Genomic DNA, 18,555 nt, shown 5'->3' with positions numbered 1-18,555 from the left:
TATTAGGTCGGGCAATCTCTGTAATCAGGATGTTGGTTGCAAGTTGGATTAGGAGATCGTCGTCACAAGTAAGAGGTGATCTACAATAAAGCATAATCTGTCTCTGTATAGATTCTTACGGGTGCCTGGTCTGATTGTCTGATTGCCTTTTCCACTTCTACCACAGGGAGCTCCAGGAGATCCCGGCATCTCAATCATTGGACCCCGTGGCCCTCCTGTGAGTCCTTCTGTATTTTACTGATTCCTTGCTTGCTGTCTGCTCAGTAACTGTATGTCAGAACAGGAAGTAGTGGCGCATCTACCAGCAGTTCTAAATGTTCTGCAGCAGTAATGTAAACTGTATCACTGCTCTCTAGGTGCAGCAGATGCCACTGGTCTCTCATTGCATTATATTAGTTTAAGTATTATTTAGTTTTACTTTTTCAGGAAACAAGTTATTGGAATGAAGTAATGAGTAAGAATCGCATTGCACACCATCAGGCTTGGACATCTAACACCATTCCTTCACCACTGCATGTAAATCGTAGAACTCCCTCCAAAACAGCACTATGTGGTACCTTCACCAGAAGTGCTGTGGTGATTTGAAAGTGGAACCACCTTCATAGGGGCAATTAAGGACAGGAATAAATGCTAGCCTTACTCGCAATACAACCCAAAAAAAAGAATAAATAAGAAAAGTCTCAATAATCTGGGTGTTTTTTTGTGTCAATGAATTTCTTTAAGGAACTGACGAATAAAAAAGTGCCAAGAATGAGATAGTTTATACCTGCTTTACTGTGCAGTGCACCTTTGTGCCAAGGGGATTGATTAGGCACTTCACTTTGATTTTACCCTTCAGTCTAAACAAAGTATTCTGTCAAAAAAGAACAAGGGCGTTGAAATGTTGTGTGATTGAAAATAGTCTTTGTGTGGAGGGACACGTCACTCCAGATTGCTTTTGTGTGGTGTGGTGTGTTTTCAATATTTCCAGTTTGCTTTTGTGTGGTGTGGTGAATCATCCGCACATACTGTACCGTTTCCACACTAAGAGTCCCTGGGATGATGTGATTTTCAGTGCATTGATCCTGTGGGGTAATTGGGTATTTACATCATGTTGTCCACAGCATGACCATCATCGAACCTCCCAGCCCCACTCTCTACTTTTCCCACCCTCCAATCTTCATCCCAATCTTCCGAAGTACCGATCTCACAAGGTACAACACAAAGCCCCCAACACTTCCAAGGTACAACACAAAGCCCCCTCACTCTGCCACCCTGCGATTCGTAAAGACCCCTGATTGGAAGCATTGGGCATGATTACATGTCACATCCCTCACTGTGATGAGGCAAGACCCCCTCACTCCCAGCCCATCTAATTCCAGGAGTAAGTTCTCCCACGTGTCTTACCTTTCCAATACCACCCTACACCTCAGCTTTAGGATCTGATATCCACCCCCCACCCCTCAGCACATCTTTGGATACTCATGTATCACCAACTCCTTCTCCCCCCAACACCGAACTACATCCTTTCCCTCCTCACATCGGTCTCTGTACAAGTCTACAGTTTCTGGTTATTCCAATAGTAATGCTAATTTCACATGTCCTTTAGGTACACTGGAACCTAGGCTAAAATGTTGAGATGGTATTTCTGAAGGATAAAACAATTTAATCCATGTTATGCAATTAATTAGACCACATAGGGGTCAATAGGGGTCAATAGGATAGTATAGATGAGTTTGTGATAGCCAACATGGTGGGCTGAAGGGCCTGTTTCTATGTTATATGTCTCAGTCCCTCTAAAACAGAGAAACACTTAAAAACTTTCTCCTCAAGTATAATAATAAATAATTATACTCTGAAAATACCAACAATTTAGTTCCTTTTGGCCATTTGTGGACATGGTTCTCTTTGGACAAGCAGATTCCCAAGGTTTGGTTGGGTAATAATTGTAATTTGTGCTTCGTGACAAAACCTCATGGGAACTGAGTCACAGAATTCCTGCTGCACAGCTGTTAGCGAGTTTGAGAAATCATGAACCTCTTGGCAAGTACGTGAGCAGCTTAGACAATAGACAATAGGTGCAGGAGTAGGCCATTTGGCCCTTCGAGCCAGCACCGCCATTCAATGTGATCATGGCTAATCATTCTCAATCAGAACCCCGTTCCTGCCTTCTCCCCATACCCCCTGACTCCGCTTTCCTTAAGAGCTCTATCTAGCTCTCTCTTGAATGCATTCAGAGAATTGGCCTCCACTGCCTTCTGAGGCAGAGAATTTCACAGATTCACAACTCTCTGACTGAAAACGTTTATCCTCATCTCCGTTCTAAATGGCCTACCCCTTATTCTTAAACTGTGCCCCCTTGTTCTGGACTCCACCAACATTGGGAACATGTTTCCTGCCTCTAACGTGTCCAACCCCTTAATAATCTTATACGTTTTGATAAGATCCCCTCTCATCCTTCTAAATTCCAGTGTATACAAGCCTAGTCGCTCCAGTCTTTCAACATATGACAGTCACGCCATTCTGGGAATTAATCTGGTAAACCTACGCTGCACGCCCTCAATAGCAAGAATATCCTTCCTCAAATTTGGAGACCATAACTGCTTCTAGCATTTTGCTGCAATTCCACAATCGATAATAGAACAAAAATACAGAAAATTATTTATCCGTGGCTGAACGCTCAACCCAATGGAGTCAGAGACATTTATATAATAGGCTCATCATTTATATGCCAGCCAAAATTGCTATCCAACATAATTGCTATCCAGGTTTTGATTACATCTGTAGAGGTTACAATCTTTGCTCTTATTCAATCAAGTGTGTTTTAAATGTGATGGAAATTTCTGCCCATAACACCCTATCCGCCCATCATTTTTGGGGTGAAATGCATTTACTCAGTTCCCCTTCAGACGTTCTACCTCAAACTTGTAGCTCCTTGAGATTAACCTGTCTGTTCCGGGAAATAGGCCCTTTTGATATTCTCTGCCGTTATTAGAATTTTACGCACTCAGTAAATCTGCCCTAATCCAACTGCTTCAAAGAAAGTATCTGTTGTTCATCAAAGATAATATTTTCCAGTCCTGGCAAGCAGGACAAACAGTTGTGAGAATTGTCGATGAGTTGGATGAAGGTTGTGAGAAAGCTTGTGTTGAACATTAACACTGGCTGGGAACTGTCTCCGTGCTGAAAGGAATCACTTAAAATTGGATTATGCAGTTCTCCCAAAGAACAGTGCTCAGTGATGCAATTTTCATTTCACATGGAGTAAATTGATTTGTGATCATTTCCAGGTGAAATTGCACCAATGACCAAATTGCAGCAATCATGATGTTAGACTGGGTGTTCCCGGTTGAGATCAGCACTAGTGTTCCTGACCGCTGGCAGCTTTAGATGCGCGGTGGATGATGTCACTGTTCTTGCAAGGCTAACTTCAGAGCTTCAACATCAACTGAACCAGGAGCACCTGGTGCTAGTTTGTCACTTTTCTCCCTGTTTAAGAGACAATCTGCTGACATCCGCCATATCAGAACTAACTGCGGGCTGCGCAGATACATTCCAAAGTCCGCACAATGCTTTTAAACTGACTTTGACTATTAGTTTCCACATTTAACTGGCTCGTTTCTCATACAATGGGTATCTCAGCAGAACCCTGCTGGCATGAGTCAAGAGTCAAAGTGTTTAATTGTCATAGGTACCAAAATAGAACAATTAAATTCTTATTTGTAGCAGCACAACAAGTTTGCAAGCACAGTACTCAATAGAGCACAGTGCTCAATAGATACCATAATAAACATAAAAGTTCAATGAAAAAACCTCAATGTGGTACAAAACAAAACAAAAGTACTGAAATCCCTAGTGCAACCAAAATAGTCATAGTTTGAAGTTTAGTTATTGATTGTGGTGATTGGAGGTTTAGATTTTCCAAATGTATCATCATAAATGTATGTGGATTTCTGTAGGACGATCTTTGTAAACAATCCTGTGCTTGGACTATTCTCTCCTGGCGGTCAAGGTCATGATGACACTGAACTTCCTTGCCACAGGATCCTTCCCAGAAGCCGCAGCAAGCCTCTGTTGCATTTCCCAAAGCGCTACTCAGTTCTGCTCAGGAGAGGTCACCAAAACTTTGTATTCATTATGAAAAGGAATTATTTTATGGACAGGAATGGCTTCCACCTCTTCAATGTGCACATGACTGTGGATCGCAAATACCTCCTCATTGTGAATGCCATATTTTCTGGAACTTTACATGATTCCTTCATCCTCTGGGAATCTGGATACCTTCAGCGACTGACACTCCCCTGAGGGATGCTTCCGGGAGGGAGATGGGGGGGGGAAGGATTACCTTATACCCCTGTCTCTTCATACCAGTGAGTTCACCCGCCACAGCGGGGAGCACAGATACAACTTGAGCCACCAAAGCACCAAAACAATGTCATTGGTCTCCTCAAGGTGAGACACTTTTGTCTGCATCATTCTGGGAGTGCCTGCGGTACATGCCAGCAGATGCAGAGACTTCATTATTGCATGCTGCACGATCTGGCACGCGATAGATGGCAGTTGTTACCAGAATCTGCGCACGCCTTAATTCAGGCCTCTTCGGCATTCCCTTTCTTATTGTTCCACTGTTGGCGGCTGTGTCTTCAGCTGTTCTGGGCCTCAGCTCTGGAATTCCCTCCCCAAACCTCTCTGCCTTCCCCCCACACCCTCTCTCTCTCTCTTTCACTTTCTTTGCAATTCTCTCAATTATTCTAATATATATGTCTTCAGATCGATTGTCAATACTACTGTGACATCCTTGAGATCTTTCTCTCCATGCATTGTGCTTTAAATGTATGTTGTTGAAGGGGTAAAGGAGGAAATATTACTTCACTGTACATTCTGTCAAACTTTTTGTTTAGTAAATTCCTAAATTGATGGTGCTTTGAAGTTTTCATGACCGACAAACATCTGCACATCGAGGTGCATTGACGATACATTACGTGTGCCACAAATTCCTAAAGTTAGTGTTGTTAGCCTCTTATGTAAATAGTTCAGTATTGAATAAGGAAAGGATTAAACAGCATGGTTGTGCAGCTGTTAAAGCTGCTGCCTCTCAGCTCCACGGACCAAATATGATCCGTATTTTCAATGCTGTCTGTGTGGAGATTGCAAGTTCCCCCTGAAACTTGGAGCAGTTCAGCTCGTAAACATGCCCCTTTGCTCACCATATCTGTACCAGCATCAAGCACTTGTTTACACTAATTCTATACCAATCTAATTTTATTCTCCCCACATTCCCCATCACGACTTTCCTGATTCTACACTCACCAACACCAGAGATCAGTTATAGTAACCGGTTAATGTGTCTGTCTTTGGGATATCGGAGGTAACCTTGTGCTGGTTAGCACGCCACAAAAGCTTTTCACTGTACCTCGGTACATGTGACGACAAGCTAAGCTAACTAACTAACCAGAGCTGCTGAGGCAACCCATAAGGCCATTGTTGGAATGAGCAAACTCCACACCGGCAGCACCAGAGATCAGAATTGTACCCAGATGGTTGGAGCTTTGAGGGAGCAACATTACTGCCAGCTGCAATGGCATGGATTTCCCCCAGGTGCTTGAGTCTTCCCAGCATCACAGACATATCCTGGATGGTAATTGTTCACTGTAAATGGTACCTAGTGTTGGCAGGTGGTGGATAAACCAGGATGAAGTTGATGGGGCTGTGAGAGAGGTCAGGTTAGAGCAAAGTAAGTGAAGGACTGGGATTGTCATGATTGTTTTAGAAGCAGACATAGAATCGATGGGCAGAATGGCCCTCATCTATGCATGAAAAATATGAAAAATGGGAAACTTACAAATTTAATTCAGAATTAAAATTATAAAAAGCAACATAATTTGCCCTGATAGAATCTACCAATGGATAATGGAAGTAAACAAGTAAATTCATCGAACAAGTTTTCAATGCTGTACCGTGCCTGACTCACACACTTATTTTGCCAATATTATTATATGAAGGGGAATTCCAATTCACACTTAGGATTCATACCCACACCACATCAAACAATCCAAACTGATGAGAATGTTTTCAAGGAAATAAAGAACAATGCAGTATGTCAACCTTTAAAACAAATCCATCGAGTACTAAAATGTGATATGTTTATAACTTTTCACATTTGATATTACATCCACCATCTGCTCAACTGCTGTACATAGTGTGACATGCTCCTTGATATTTCCGAATAATGCAATTTTTATAAAGCAAACCACCACGTAAAATAAATTGTGTAAGAAATCCCTTGCTTTCCCTCTCTATCCCCTCCCCCCTCCCACCAGTCTTACTTTCTCGAACTACATTCTATCTTTGTCCTGCCCACTCCCCTGACATCAGTCTGAAGAAGGGTCTCGACCCAAAACGTCACCCATTCCTTCTCTCCAGAGATGCTGCCTGTCCCGCTGAGTTACTCCAGCATTTTGTGTCTACCTTAAGTACATTGGTGAGTTTAGTTGCAAAGTTAATCGAAAACCCATAATTAAGGTTTTGGGTTTGGTTCTTTTTAATTAGGCACACACTTGAACATCTATGCGTATATTGTGCATGTGTGTAGAAACATGTATATACTTCTGCCTGTACCTACCCTCAATAACCTCTCCATTATATGTTTCAGTGCGTACAATAATGGGGAACTGTGCAAATTTGCCATGTTGTGTTACTGTGTTGTTTAGAGTAGCCGTTCCATTGTAAGCTTCCCAGTTGCTGTGACATTATTCAAGGCATCATATAACAATGGACCAGTCTGCATTTTACTATTCTTTAATTCTCTTGCAATGCAGCTGTATACATCAACACAGGAAACATAACATATGGATATAAACATTAAAAAATGATCACAAATTTTATTTAAAATTTCTTTACGTAAGCTGCATTTACTTTTGCAACAGATCTTGCATGAATGCTTAATTTTTTTTAAAAGGACCAATTGAGAAGAAAATCAGAAATTAAAAGTATCTTTTCAAAAATAATCACACCACATAATAATGTGTAGGAAGGAACTACAGATGCTGGTTTATACCAAAGATAGACACAAAATGCTGGAGATGGAGATGCAGCCTGACCCACTGACTTACACCACATAATAATACAGTATGTACACCACATCATATTATTCTCTGGTACATAGTTGACTGAGATATACAGGATTTTCCAAAAATAGATGGGGAATGGCACAGATAGGAATACTCTGGGAGTTGTAGTGGGCTTGATGAGCTGAATGGCCTCTTTGCATGTCCTGAAAAATATGCAGAAAATATATGAACCAATTTGAGACTATTGTTCAAATGTCTATCAATTAAATTAACAGCTGAAGGCATGATTCCTATTTGCATATCCCAGCATCATAAATTGTGATCAAATTCATTTTACAGATGAGCTATGGCCAAACACAAGTTTTCTTCTCCATATTTCAGTTAAGAGCCTGGTTAGATTTACTCTGCAGTTGCATTTCCTAAACTCAATAGAGCTTGACAACTATGGCCATGCTTGCATAGGAACTGCTAAGAGTGGACATGTCAATGTGCCAGGAAAGGCAATGTCCTTTTAAAGATGATAGGAAAGTATTTTGTTTCTTTGATGTGTTATTTCCTGTTCAAATATACCATAAAGAATTGATTTATTTACAGTATTTTTCACTCTCGCATCAGCTTAAGTCAGGTCCTCTGCAATGTGACAACATAGTTTAACCATCTGTTTTTTTAGTTAGCCATCAAAAGCGGCATGATAAACCATTACTAATGAGGAACAGCTTGTGAATGAGTTACCCCCTCCCATATTTTGCATTTAACAAATGACAAACAAATAACAGGACAACTGGTCTGCTTTTCTCAATAGCTTTAAGTGGAACAGATTTAAATTACTTTATATATTGTGGTGGGACTTGTTAGTCCGTGAGCCAGTCATCTGCTGAAACCATTTGAGAAATCTGTCTGTTATATAACATTTCAATTAATGAACTTAATTCGAAAAACACTCTGAATCTTTAATCTTATTTTACAAGTTAATGACTCTGTAAAGAACAGGTAGGACTAGAACCATATATCCTCTTATTAAAGTCAGGATTAAGCCCAATTGCTGTTCAATTAGTTGGAAATTTGAGAAGTTGTAATTTTTTTTTTAACAAAGATCGAATTTCACTCATTCACTACGCTGAAGATACAATGATGGAAACAGCAAGGATCAGGAAACTGCCTTGTTTTAATCGTAATGTCACATCACTGCCAGTCACCAATTTCACATCTAAAGCCTTTTCACAATAAAGTCCTACATGCTTGTGTGATGGCTCAGCTGGTTCTGTCCAGCCAAGCTTGAGGTTTGATTTCTCTCGGTGGCGCTAAGTTAGCCTGAGCTCGCCGGGAGTGATGACAGGATGGGTCAATTGGCTTTCATGCTCTGGGCCAGGCAGGGGAAGCTAGCCAGCACTTCTATTTCTGATTAGAGCTCTACTCGATGCAAGATCAGGTTACAGCCTGGAGAGGAAGATGACTTACATTTCAATAGCACCTTTTATCCCAGGACATTTTACACTGAAGATCTTTTTGTCACTGTTGCAGGAAACAATGATTGCCTACTTAATGTGTAGGAAGGAACTGCAGATGCTGATTTAAACCGAAGATACAAAATATTGGAGTAACTCAGCGCAACAGGCAGCATCTCGATAGAAGGAAATGTCACCCATTCCTTCTCCCCAGAGATGCTGCCTGTCCCACTGAGTTACTCCAGCATTTTGTGTCTATTGCCTACTTAATCACAGCTAGCTCCCAGAAGCAGGAGTGTGATAGTCACCAAGTAATCTCTTTAGTGAGATTTAATTGATGTTGGACAGGCTGCCAATCCTGAGTTTCTTGCTCTTCTTTGAAACAGTACACATATAATGTTCTTTTCTCTCCACCTGAGCAAATGGTTGGAACCCCATTCAACAATAGCAGTTTAGAGTGATCTACATTTTGGTGCTCACACATCTGGTTCAGGCAGATGTGCTCCTCACTGCCCATGATGGACCCTGTCAGATTCTGCTGGGTTGTGTTAATTTTCTTCCCACATCACTATTATCTCCCACTCCTCTCCCAAATCTATTCAGTGACAGGATCCACACAGAATAGTTTGCCAACCAGTCTGTCTAAGTGTGCACATATATGGCCACTTGTTGGAGGGACTGAGTCTAGACCTAACAATTCATCTGCCATGCTTCTCTGAAATTAACAGTCTCCCCGATGCTGCTTTGAAATAAACTCTAAAAAGAAATTTGTGAAATTAATAAGCACCAGTTCCAAGACAATGCCAGCAGGCTCCCTGGCGTAACAGAACTCTTTTTCAGAAACAGCTGGAGGTAGGTGTCGTGTTTCTCCCGTTAATAGTACCTTTCCTCACAGCTCTGACCTCAGGAAGTAGCTCTGGCACTTAAAGGGTCATACCACAATGCAATCCCTTTCATTCAGCTACTGGATAGTGTTGGCAAGGAATGAGTGCATGCCACGATTGTGGCTGGGAGGAGGTGGCAGAGTCCTCTCAGAAAACAGGGGGACATGCACAGTCTACAGAAAAAAACAGTGCACACAGGAAACAGCTTCCTTGTGCAAAGGGTGCTTACTGTGCGTAAATGCCAGGGAAGACTTGAAAGGGAGACACAAGGAACCGCAGATGTTTGAAGAAGGGTCCCGGCCTAAAATGTCATTTATCCACATCTTGATCTGCTTAGTTACTCCATTACTCTAGCACTGTGTGTTTTATGCTCAAGATCTGAAAGAGCACGAGTGTCCTCTATTAGCACCTGTATTTTTGGGGAGTCCGGCATTGCAGCCAAGCGCCCCTTTCAAGTGTGAATGGGAAAGTTGCATTAGTCCAGAGTCGTGGGTTGCCATCTTTGCTGGTCGAGCTTTTCTGTACTGCAGCAGCAAGCAGCAAGATGGCCTGTAATTCCCAGCTTGCACGGATACCGAGGTAAAGTTTCAGAGGGGCCTTGACCCTTACTTTTGATTTGAAGAGAATTTGTGGCACTTGGGTTTGATTGCCAGACAAGTGGCAAACAAACATAAGAAGCACTAACTTCACATCATGATCACGGGTAGGAGTAATGTCTTCTTCTTAGGCCCCCTCGGTCATGGCTGACCATGGGTGATGCATCCTAGTTGGCTTCTTGCTCCACACCTCGGCTAGAGCAGCGTTGCTTGTGGCACCACAGGAGTAATGACTCCAAGCCATTTGCAGCTTTTTTATTCTCCCTGTTCTCATCCCTCCCTTAATAAAAATACTTCACCCTGGAGCTAAAACTGTACAAGCTCAGCCTTCAACTCTGCTGCCAGTGCGTTGGAGGTTCAAATGTTTGAATCGGCTCTATAGTTGGCTTTTTGTTCTCCCAAAGTTAGAAACGGACATTGGAGAAGTAACATAAATTTACATTGAACAGGACACTCGTAATGAATGCACTGATGGCACTGACAGCATTTATCCACAATAGGACTTCTGCTGTGACTTGCTGGGAGAACTTCCCACTATTTCCACTCATGGTGCCTTGCGGTTTAATTCAAATGATTTGCTAATGAGGATAATTGTTTAGAAAAACCGTACTTGAGAAGAAAATTCATTACTATTGATTCAAAAGAACAAGCTTGTACCTTGCTTGAGACCTAATGAATGCAAGTAATCAGAGAGAAAATAAACATGATGGTTTGGATTAATTAATTCCCCCAATTGTGTTTTCTTTTAATTTAGGGTCAACCAGGAGCAAGAGGGTTCCCAGGATATCCGGTGTGTTGACGTTTGAGAGACTTTTGGAAATCCACTTATTCAGTAATATTTAACAGCTTGCTGATGATAACCAAATTTCTTTGATTTATTTGTATGATTGATTGGATGGACACTCTGAAAGGAATTGATTTATAAGTTCCCACGTTGTACATGCTGCCTGTCCTATAGTTGCACGGTTTGATTCATACTTTCACATTACCGTGAGCTTAGCTTGCTCACCACATTAAAGCTGTTTTCATACATTTTGGGTTCCATTCTAACATATCCAATTGAGCGTCTCTGCTAAAAGCTCAGCGGCAAATATCCTTATGCAACAGTCCTGTGAAGCCCCTTGGAACTTGAGTACAAACTTTTCAAAATGATCTGATTGAAATTAATTAACGATGGCCCCTAATAATATCAGGGATGAATCGGAGCTGCAAGCAGGAATCTGCAAATGACAGCAGCCACATCCCTACAGTGCATTAGGTCTCTGGAACGTCTGCCAAGAATGGGGGTACGCGAGACCTTTCTGCACAGTCGCACATTTGAAAACAAAACAAATTTATCAAGTTCTGATTTAGTCAAGTACTCTTAGACATAATCGTTTAAATTGTCAAATTGAACATTCTAGAAAATGAAGAAATTTTATTTTCCCATTGTGTTTAGTCAGAGGTAAAGTGTTGTGTTTTTCACTTTTCTCAGAACTGTCCCAATGTGCTTCACATATGATGACTTAATTTGATGCACAGCCACAATTATATCATCAAAGTTTCCAGCCATGAATGCATGGCAAATTAAAATGAGTTGTACAACTATTTTTTTTTAGTTTTATTGATGACCTTAAAGGAGGATAGGAAAATCTGTTTTGGCTTTCTTAAACTTAACTTTAATGCTTGAATTGTGTATCTGCATTTTGGACTGACATTTGAAAGCTTTCTATAAATAAGACTAATAATACTTATGTGGATTGCTGTGAAGTGCGCAATCTCTTCTTAAATGCAAACATGCAAATGTGATCCTGGAAATTTGGGTTGACAGATATCGATCATTCTTACCTGTCACTGCTACTGAGCAAGGTGTAAGGCAAGGTTTAAGCATTGCAATTAGTGGAGAGTGATAATATTCTCATAGATCAGTAATAGTAAGTAAAGGACTAAGACATAATGATATGGATTCTAAGTTAAAATTAAAACTTGCATTGAGTTCAATAAAAAAATGAAGGAACTTAAATTATTTCGGTGTTCCACTGACCCTGAGAGTTTGTAGGCTGGGATGTCACTTATTCCTTCCCAAAGTTCAGGTAAATAACACTCACGAGCTTTGTTAGCAAAGCGAAGAAGAATAGTCATCTGACATCAAGCAGTTCTCTCATATCATTTCAGTTCTGTATCATAGAATCCATGATTCTAATCCATTGAGGCACTTTGGGAATGTGTTAGGATGCAATGGGGATGTTGTTATTTTTGCCATGTGTTTGATTAGAAATCTTACGTGTTGCATACAATACTGCTTTAATAATGAATGATTTGCTGCACAGAAGGCAGAGTACAGTTTGTATATCTTCGGCACTTGAGCTCAAGATAGCAGTGAAACATGAATCCCGTTGTGGGAATGTACTTTGCTCACGATTCAGCTGCTCTCTGATCAGCCAGTGTGCATACATGCCTCCAACAAACAGCTACAGAGTGTAAGCAAGGGAATTAGTCGGGAAGTAATGAGGTTTGGAATAGAATATCATTCACGGTTTAGGAAAGTTGAGACTGTGACATCAGCTTGAGTACAAACATATTGTATACACCTTGGTTCATACTTGAATATAATCCATACATTGTTGAAAGGCCCAGACTTATTCCAAAGTCCTGTGATTGTTAATGATGTAGTATTATCCTTGTGAAGTTGAACAGCATTTTAAAATATTTTGCTCCTGTGCTTTTAATTTACACACACATTCAGTAAACTATTAAGTTGCCAGATGTTGAATGCTGGCGCTTGCACCAAACTGGAAAAAAATACCTTTTAACAGTTAATATTGTCAGAAATGATTTACCATTTAACATATTGATTTCTTGCCAGCTGTGTTGTGTTCAATTTGCCAAGCTGCTTCCGTTTGTCTTTTTTCTTCTTTTTGGTGAACATATTGAAACAATAAAAGTGACCAGGTTTGAGCGTGCTTTACACACTTCACTACCAGCTGATGGGAGCCAGCTAAAATCTGCATCTTAACAAACTGCTGGTGACTAAACAAGTCTGGAAAAGAGCATCTTCTCTGCTTCTATGTTTGTGTACTAACTCTTCCACTGCTCGATTCAACTAATGGATTCATTGTCACATTGATGCTGAAATGTCTTTGAAAAGAATCAAATGTCTTAAATTTTATGTTGTGAAACATTTTGATTCTTAATTTGTATTTATCAATGTTTCATTTATTTTGAAGGGCCCTATAGGGTTGGATGGTAAATCTGTAAGTATTTCATTTTTCTATATATTGTTATAAGATTATGTAACATCATAAAAAAACATTCTGTACCAGCTTTTGTGCTTGTGCATGTTCCTTAAATATTTAGTCCTTTCCCCGCATCCCCACAACATATTGGATTACTTGGCCACATCAAAAGGTGTTAAGAGAGTGGTGTTGGTCTTAGACCAAAGCAAATCAGGCAATAGCAAAAACAGTCTCCATCATTTTTAATCCTTCTCAGGCTGTGTGCAAAGCTAGGATTTGTTGTCCATTGCTATTTGTCCCTGAGATGACATGCAGCATCAGTCTGGTTCAATCCATGATCTGTATTGACAGATACATTCATCTCCTGCGTTACTCTGTGAGATTTTATTTATTTCTGAGAAACTCCTAGACACCCCTAGTGCCAAACCTCGTCTGGGCTACAAATGGCTCCCATTCCAAGGCTGAATTTACATGTATAGGTATTGAATTAGCCCAGCTAACAAATTCAAGGGGATGGTTAGATCTTCTGGCCAAATGGATGAGAAGGTACTGTGGCCCCTCCTCAGGACTGAGGTATGGAGGGAGGCCTGGGGGATATAAAGCCAATGATCAATTCAAATTGAAGACGTGGTTGGAAACCCATCCTGGTGAGCCCTGGACTGCTCAGTGATCACTTGGCAAGTCATTAGTCTTCAATGTGTTTTTAATTTAAATAATACATTGGGACAAAACCTTCCAGAATAGTTGAAACTACATTGAGAACCCCAATGTTAAATCTATTGCGGTTTGCCTTCTTGTTCAATACCACTTGCTGGTGGCATTTGATATCTGGCGATCTGACTGGAGCCCATTTCCAAGCTTTAATATGCTCACAATATGCTGTTGTTTTGATCTCAGTAGTACTGCAATATATTATCCACAACTACCCATTGTGTGAACATCTAACCTTTCAAGTTTGATGCACAAATTAGCGGGATTGGAATTTCAAACATACATTGATATCAAGAAAAATCAGGCTAGCAGCTGATCTAACATCTTTGAATTTGGCTTTAGTTGTGAACTTCCATTTGAAGTTGAAATCCTCAGCCAATTCATTGCACTTAGAAATATTTGGCTACATTAGTTAAATGGGCAATTCTGCCTTTTCATGTTTTAATCAAAGGAATACTGTTCTTACAGAGGGTTTTATTAAAGTGATTGTTGAATTAATGAATGCAACTGTTTGATTATGTTCTCATGGAATATCACAGTGGAAGGCTCCAAAAGCAGTGAATGTCTTAGTAAAACAGAGCAAAGTAGCACATATGTGGACATGGGCTTGGGCCATTCATTCCTTCTTGTATATTTTTCACCTTATTTCACAAGATGGGGAGATGGAGTTGGAAAATAAAAATAAATTTTCAATATTTTTTTATCCGTGTTCTGTTGTTTAATATTTTAATTTTGCTATTTCAGGGAAAAGCTGGATATAAAGGTGACATGGTAGGTATAACAAAAATCAAAGTAGCTTTCCTTTAAGAAGATGCATGCAATATGTTATCCAGGTTCATCGAGCGTTGGACAAACAAAGGCAGCTTAGCTTTTCTGTGTAGGAAGGAACTGCAGATGCTGGTGTACACCGAAGATAGACACAAAATGTTGGAGTGACTCAGCGGGACAGGCAGCATCTCTGGAGAGAAGGAATGGGTGACGTTTCGGGTCGAGACCCTTCTTCGGCTTTTAGAGTCAAAGAGTCATTGAGTGATAAAGTGTGGAAACAGGCCCTTTGGCCCAACTTGCCCACACCAGCCAACATGTCCCGGCTACACTAGTCCCTCCTGCTCGCGTTTGGTCCATATCCCTCCAAACCTGTCCTATCCATGTACCTATCTAACTGCTTCTTAAATGTTGGGATAGTCCCTGCCTCAACTACCTTCTCTGGCAGCATGTTCCATACACCAATCGCCCTTTGTGTGAAAAAGCTTCTCCTCAGATTCCTATTAAATCTTTTCACCTTCACCTTAAAACTATGTCCTCTGGTCCTCGATTCACCTACTCTGGGCAGGAGACTGTGCATCTACCTGATCCATCCCTCTCATGATTTTATACACCTCAATAAGATCACCCCCCATCCTTCTGTGCTCCAAGGAATAGAGTCACAGCCTGCTCAACCTCTCCCTGTAGCTCAGACCCTCCAGCCCTGGCAGCATCCTTGTAAATCCTCTCTGTACCCTTTCCAGCTTATGTGGTGGACTCTGTTAAGATTGCTTGATGTGCATTGTACAACCACTGCAGTTTTGCAGGCATGACAATGCTGATGAAGAAAACATATGCATGCAAGTACATATTTGAACATTTGAGTGCATGTGTAAGCAATTAGATAATATGGATTACATTTTGCTAACTGACATTTGTGATCTGGCTTCAAGTGTTGGAGATACAAATCAAGACTTAAGCCCTTCAGGCAGTATGCTGCCGCGGAATTTTTCATTGGAAATCCAAAGTACAAACCAAAATCCCATAAATTTATTTCCCAGCAAGTTGAATTTTATAAGCAGCACCAATTAGTAATGCTTACCACTATCTGGCGAAATCGTGAAATAACTATTATCAGATATTTCTTGAAATTATTTCCAACATCTCTGGAGTTTCTGAAATGGGAGTCTGTGTCTTGCAATTTTTTACATATAAATCTTTACATTCAGCATTTCCTACCATGTGGATGTGTTGAACTATAAATACCTCTGCAGAATTTTAAATCACTTCTGCACTTTTGTTCAAGATTCGAAAAGCCCTCTCTCATTTTTCACAGGGGGTAAACTTTACGATCCACAACATATTTTATTCAAGTTCTAACTTGATTTTTTTTTTCTTCAGGGCTTACCTGGTCCAAAAGGTGAAAAGGTGAGCAAGTCTGCAATAATAAAAAATAATATAATCTATTTAAAAGTTTTAAGCCTTCGAGATCCTGAGAAAACTGTGTCAGGTTTTTTTGAAGTAATAACTGAAATAGTTGATGGATGTTATTTACACACACTTTCAGAAGACATTCCCAAAGAATGTTAGCTAAAGTTGAAACTCAAGAAATTTAAAGAATTTTATCAACTTGTGTAGGAAATTGGCTAGATGAGAGGAGACAGAGAATTGGGATAATGATCGGATTGTGCAAATGGCAGTATGTCACAAGTGTTTTCTCAAAAGAACCTGGGGCTGCAATTATTCACCATAGCTCTTTCATAACGGGATAGAAAACTGCCTATCCAATGTGTTGCTGGTACCTAGAAAGGTGTTTGTGGAGAGGCATAATGGAAGTTTTAAATTATTAAAAGATAGATTGGAAAAATCTAATTACAGTCCCTCCACAGTTGTCTACCCAGGGTGTGGTGGCCAGCACTATTCATGACGTTCTATATGTTGATTAAGCAGGGCTAGCTGTGTTTTGAACACATCTCCTATCTACCTGTATTCGGCCCTTTATGTTAAAAGACGATGTCAACTTAGATAAATACAACTTGGGACCTGAAGAAAAAGGATAGAACAGAGAATGAGAAACTAGAAAAAGTGGTGACCCCAAGCAACTTAGGAGTCTTTGTCCAGAGATCGCTATTACATTAATAGGTACAAATAATCAAAAAGACTGATAGAATGCTAGGGAACACTTCTACATGGAGAGGGCAAAGCGATGTGCAACTGTTCTATCGGCAGCACTAGATGCTGCAAAATTACCAATTTAATATTTTTTTATTGTTGATAACTGTGAGAATCATGATATCCTGGAAAAGGATAAATATAACAAATTCCAATCACAGGTCAACCATGGTCTCACTGAATGCAAATCAGACCTGGGGGTGTAATGGCCTCCATCTGTTCTTTATTGCAATGTTCTTAAGCTCCTTAATATTCTCACATTGTTTTGTTTCTTTCTAAAGGGAGTCATTGGTCTTAAAGGAGAAAAGGTAAGTTGCAATTCTGAATTGAACACATTGAAAAATAAAGTTGTTAAGTTTAGCAATGCATTTATTAATTGGCTAAAATGATAGGCTGACACAGATAGAGTCAAGAATGTTTTATTGTCATATGTCCTGAAACAGAACAGTAAAATTCTTACTTGAAGCAGCACAACAGATGTGTAAACATACTATTCTGTAAACACCGTAATGAACAACAAAAATGATTCTATATATGTGTGTGTGTGTGTGTGTGTGTGTGTGTGTGTGTGTGTGTGTGTGTGTGTGTGTGTGCGTGTGTGTGTGTGTGCGCGTGTGTGCGCGTGCGTGCGCGCGCACACACACACATAGGTCAAGATCCTTCTTCATCCCAATTTAAAAAACATATATATATAAACAAAGTAATTCAAATTATAAAGGAGTGTACAGGAACAAATAACATTACCAGTGCGACTAGTCCCATGTGTTACAGTAACTTAAAATTGATAATGAATAAGAGAGTGAGCTTGCAATGCAGAAAGTGGCTGTACATGTTTCCACATTAACCAGAGAGACAGTCAAGCTGTTGTGCATATATTTTAAAGTTCCAGTCTATGCCTTTCAGTCACAGCCATACATTCCAAACTAGATGTACTCTTATCTGCTTACATCTGCCAATACTTCTGTGCTTGCCAATAGCTGGTGTCTGCACTGCAAATTGCACAGATTACAGCAAAGTGCTGTAAAATGAGAGCAAGTTACAAATCACTCATAAAAAAAGACACATAGTGCTGGAGTAATTCGGTGGGTAGATAGCATCTCTGGAGAACATGGATGGGTGATGTTTCAGGTCACCTATCCAGGTTCTCCAGAAATGCTGCCAGGCCAACTGAGTTACTCCAGTACTTTGTGTCTTTTTTTTCAAAACCAACATCTGCAGTTCTTACTTTCTAGAAATTGCTGATTTTTTTATTTAAAGTAACAAATTTGTGTTCCATTTTTGATGTGCCCAAACGTTTGATTTTCATTTCTGTACCCTTTGTAAGACTTCTGCTTTGTAAAGCCAGGCATTTACAAAAAATAAGATGATTCTTTGAAAACTATTCCTTGCAGAAACTTGTCCTCAGGTTCAAAATTACCTATGACAGTGCTGATATACAGTGCTGATGACTGTGACATAAGCAGTGATCATTAAGTGTGACTTTGCATTATCCCCTCAAAGGGTTGCTGGTCATTTTTTATATTCTTCCAGTACATCCCGGGCGGCAGAGTGGCGCAGTGGTAGAGTTGCTGCCTGACAGTACTTACAGTGCCAGAGACTCGGGTTTGATCCCGACTATGGGCGCTGTCTGTGCAGAGTTTGTACGTTCTCCCCTTAACCACGTGGGTTTTCTCCGAGATCTTTGGTTTCCTCCCACATCTTTGGATTCCTTCCACACTCCAAAGACGTACAGGTTTGCA

General features: G+C 40.3%; 1 protein-coding gene across 1 annotated transcript in view; it reads left to right on the top strand.

Moving 5' to 3' along the window:
* LOC144609963 (uncharacterized) overlaps nucleotides 1-18,555 on the top strand; it is a 121,005-nt gene that overhangs the window by 16,381 nt on the left and 86,069 nt on the right. The window contains exons 3-8 of the mRNA XM_078428369.1: nucleotides 167-217; nucleotides 10,729-10,764; nucleotides 13,181-13,207; nucleotides 14,645-14,671; nucleotides 16,046-16,072; nucleotides 17,098-17,124. Coding sequence (XP_078284495.1) covers nucleotides 14,669-14,671; nucleotides 16,046-16,072; nucleotides 17,098-17,124 — 57 coding nt within the window. The 5' untranslated portion in view covers nucleotides 167-217; nucleotides 10,729-10,764; nucleotides 13,181-13,207; nucleotides 14,645-14,668. The remainder of the gene's footprint in view (nucleotides 1-166; nucleotides 218-10,728; nucleotides 10,765-13,180; nucleotides 13,208-14,644; nucleotides 14,672-16,045; nucleotides 16,073-17,097; nucleotides 17,125-18,555) is intronic.

This window comes from Rhinoraja longicauda, chromosome 35 (assembly GCF_053455715.1).
Source record: "Rhinoraja longicauda isolate Sanriku21f chromosome 35, sRhiLon1.1, whole genome shotgun sequence".
NCBI classification, from domain to species: Eukaryota; Metazoa; Chordata; class Chondrichthyes; order Rajiformes; family Arhynchobatidae; genus Rhinoraja; species Rhinoraja longicauda.
Note: the sequence above shows the minus strand (reverse complement) of the source record. Positions and strands in the feature narration are given on the sequence as shown.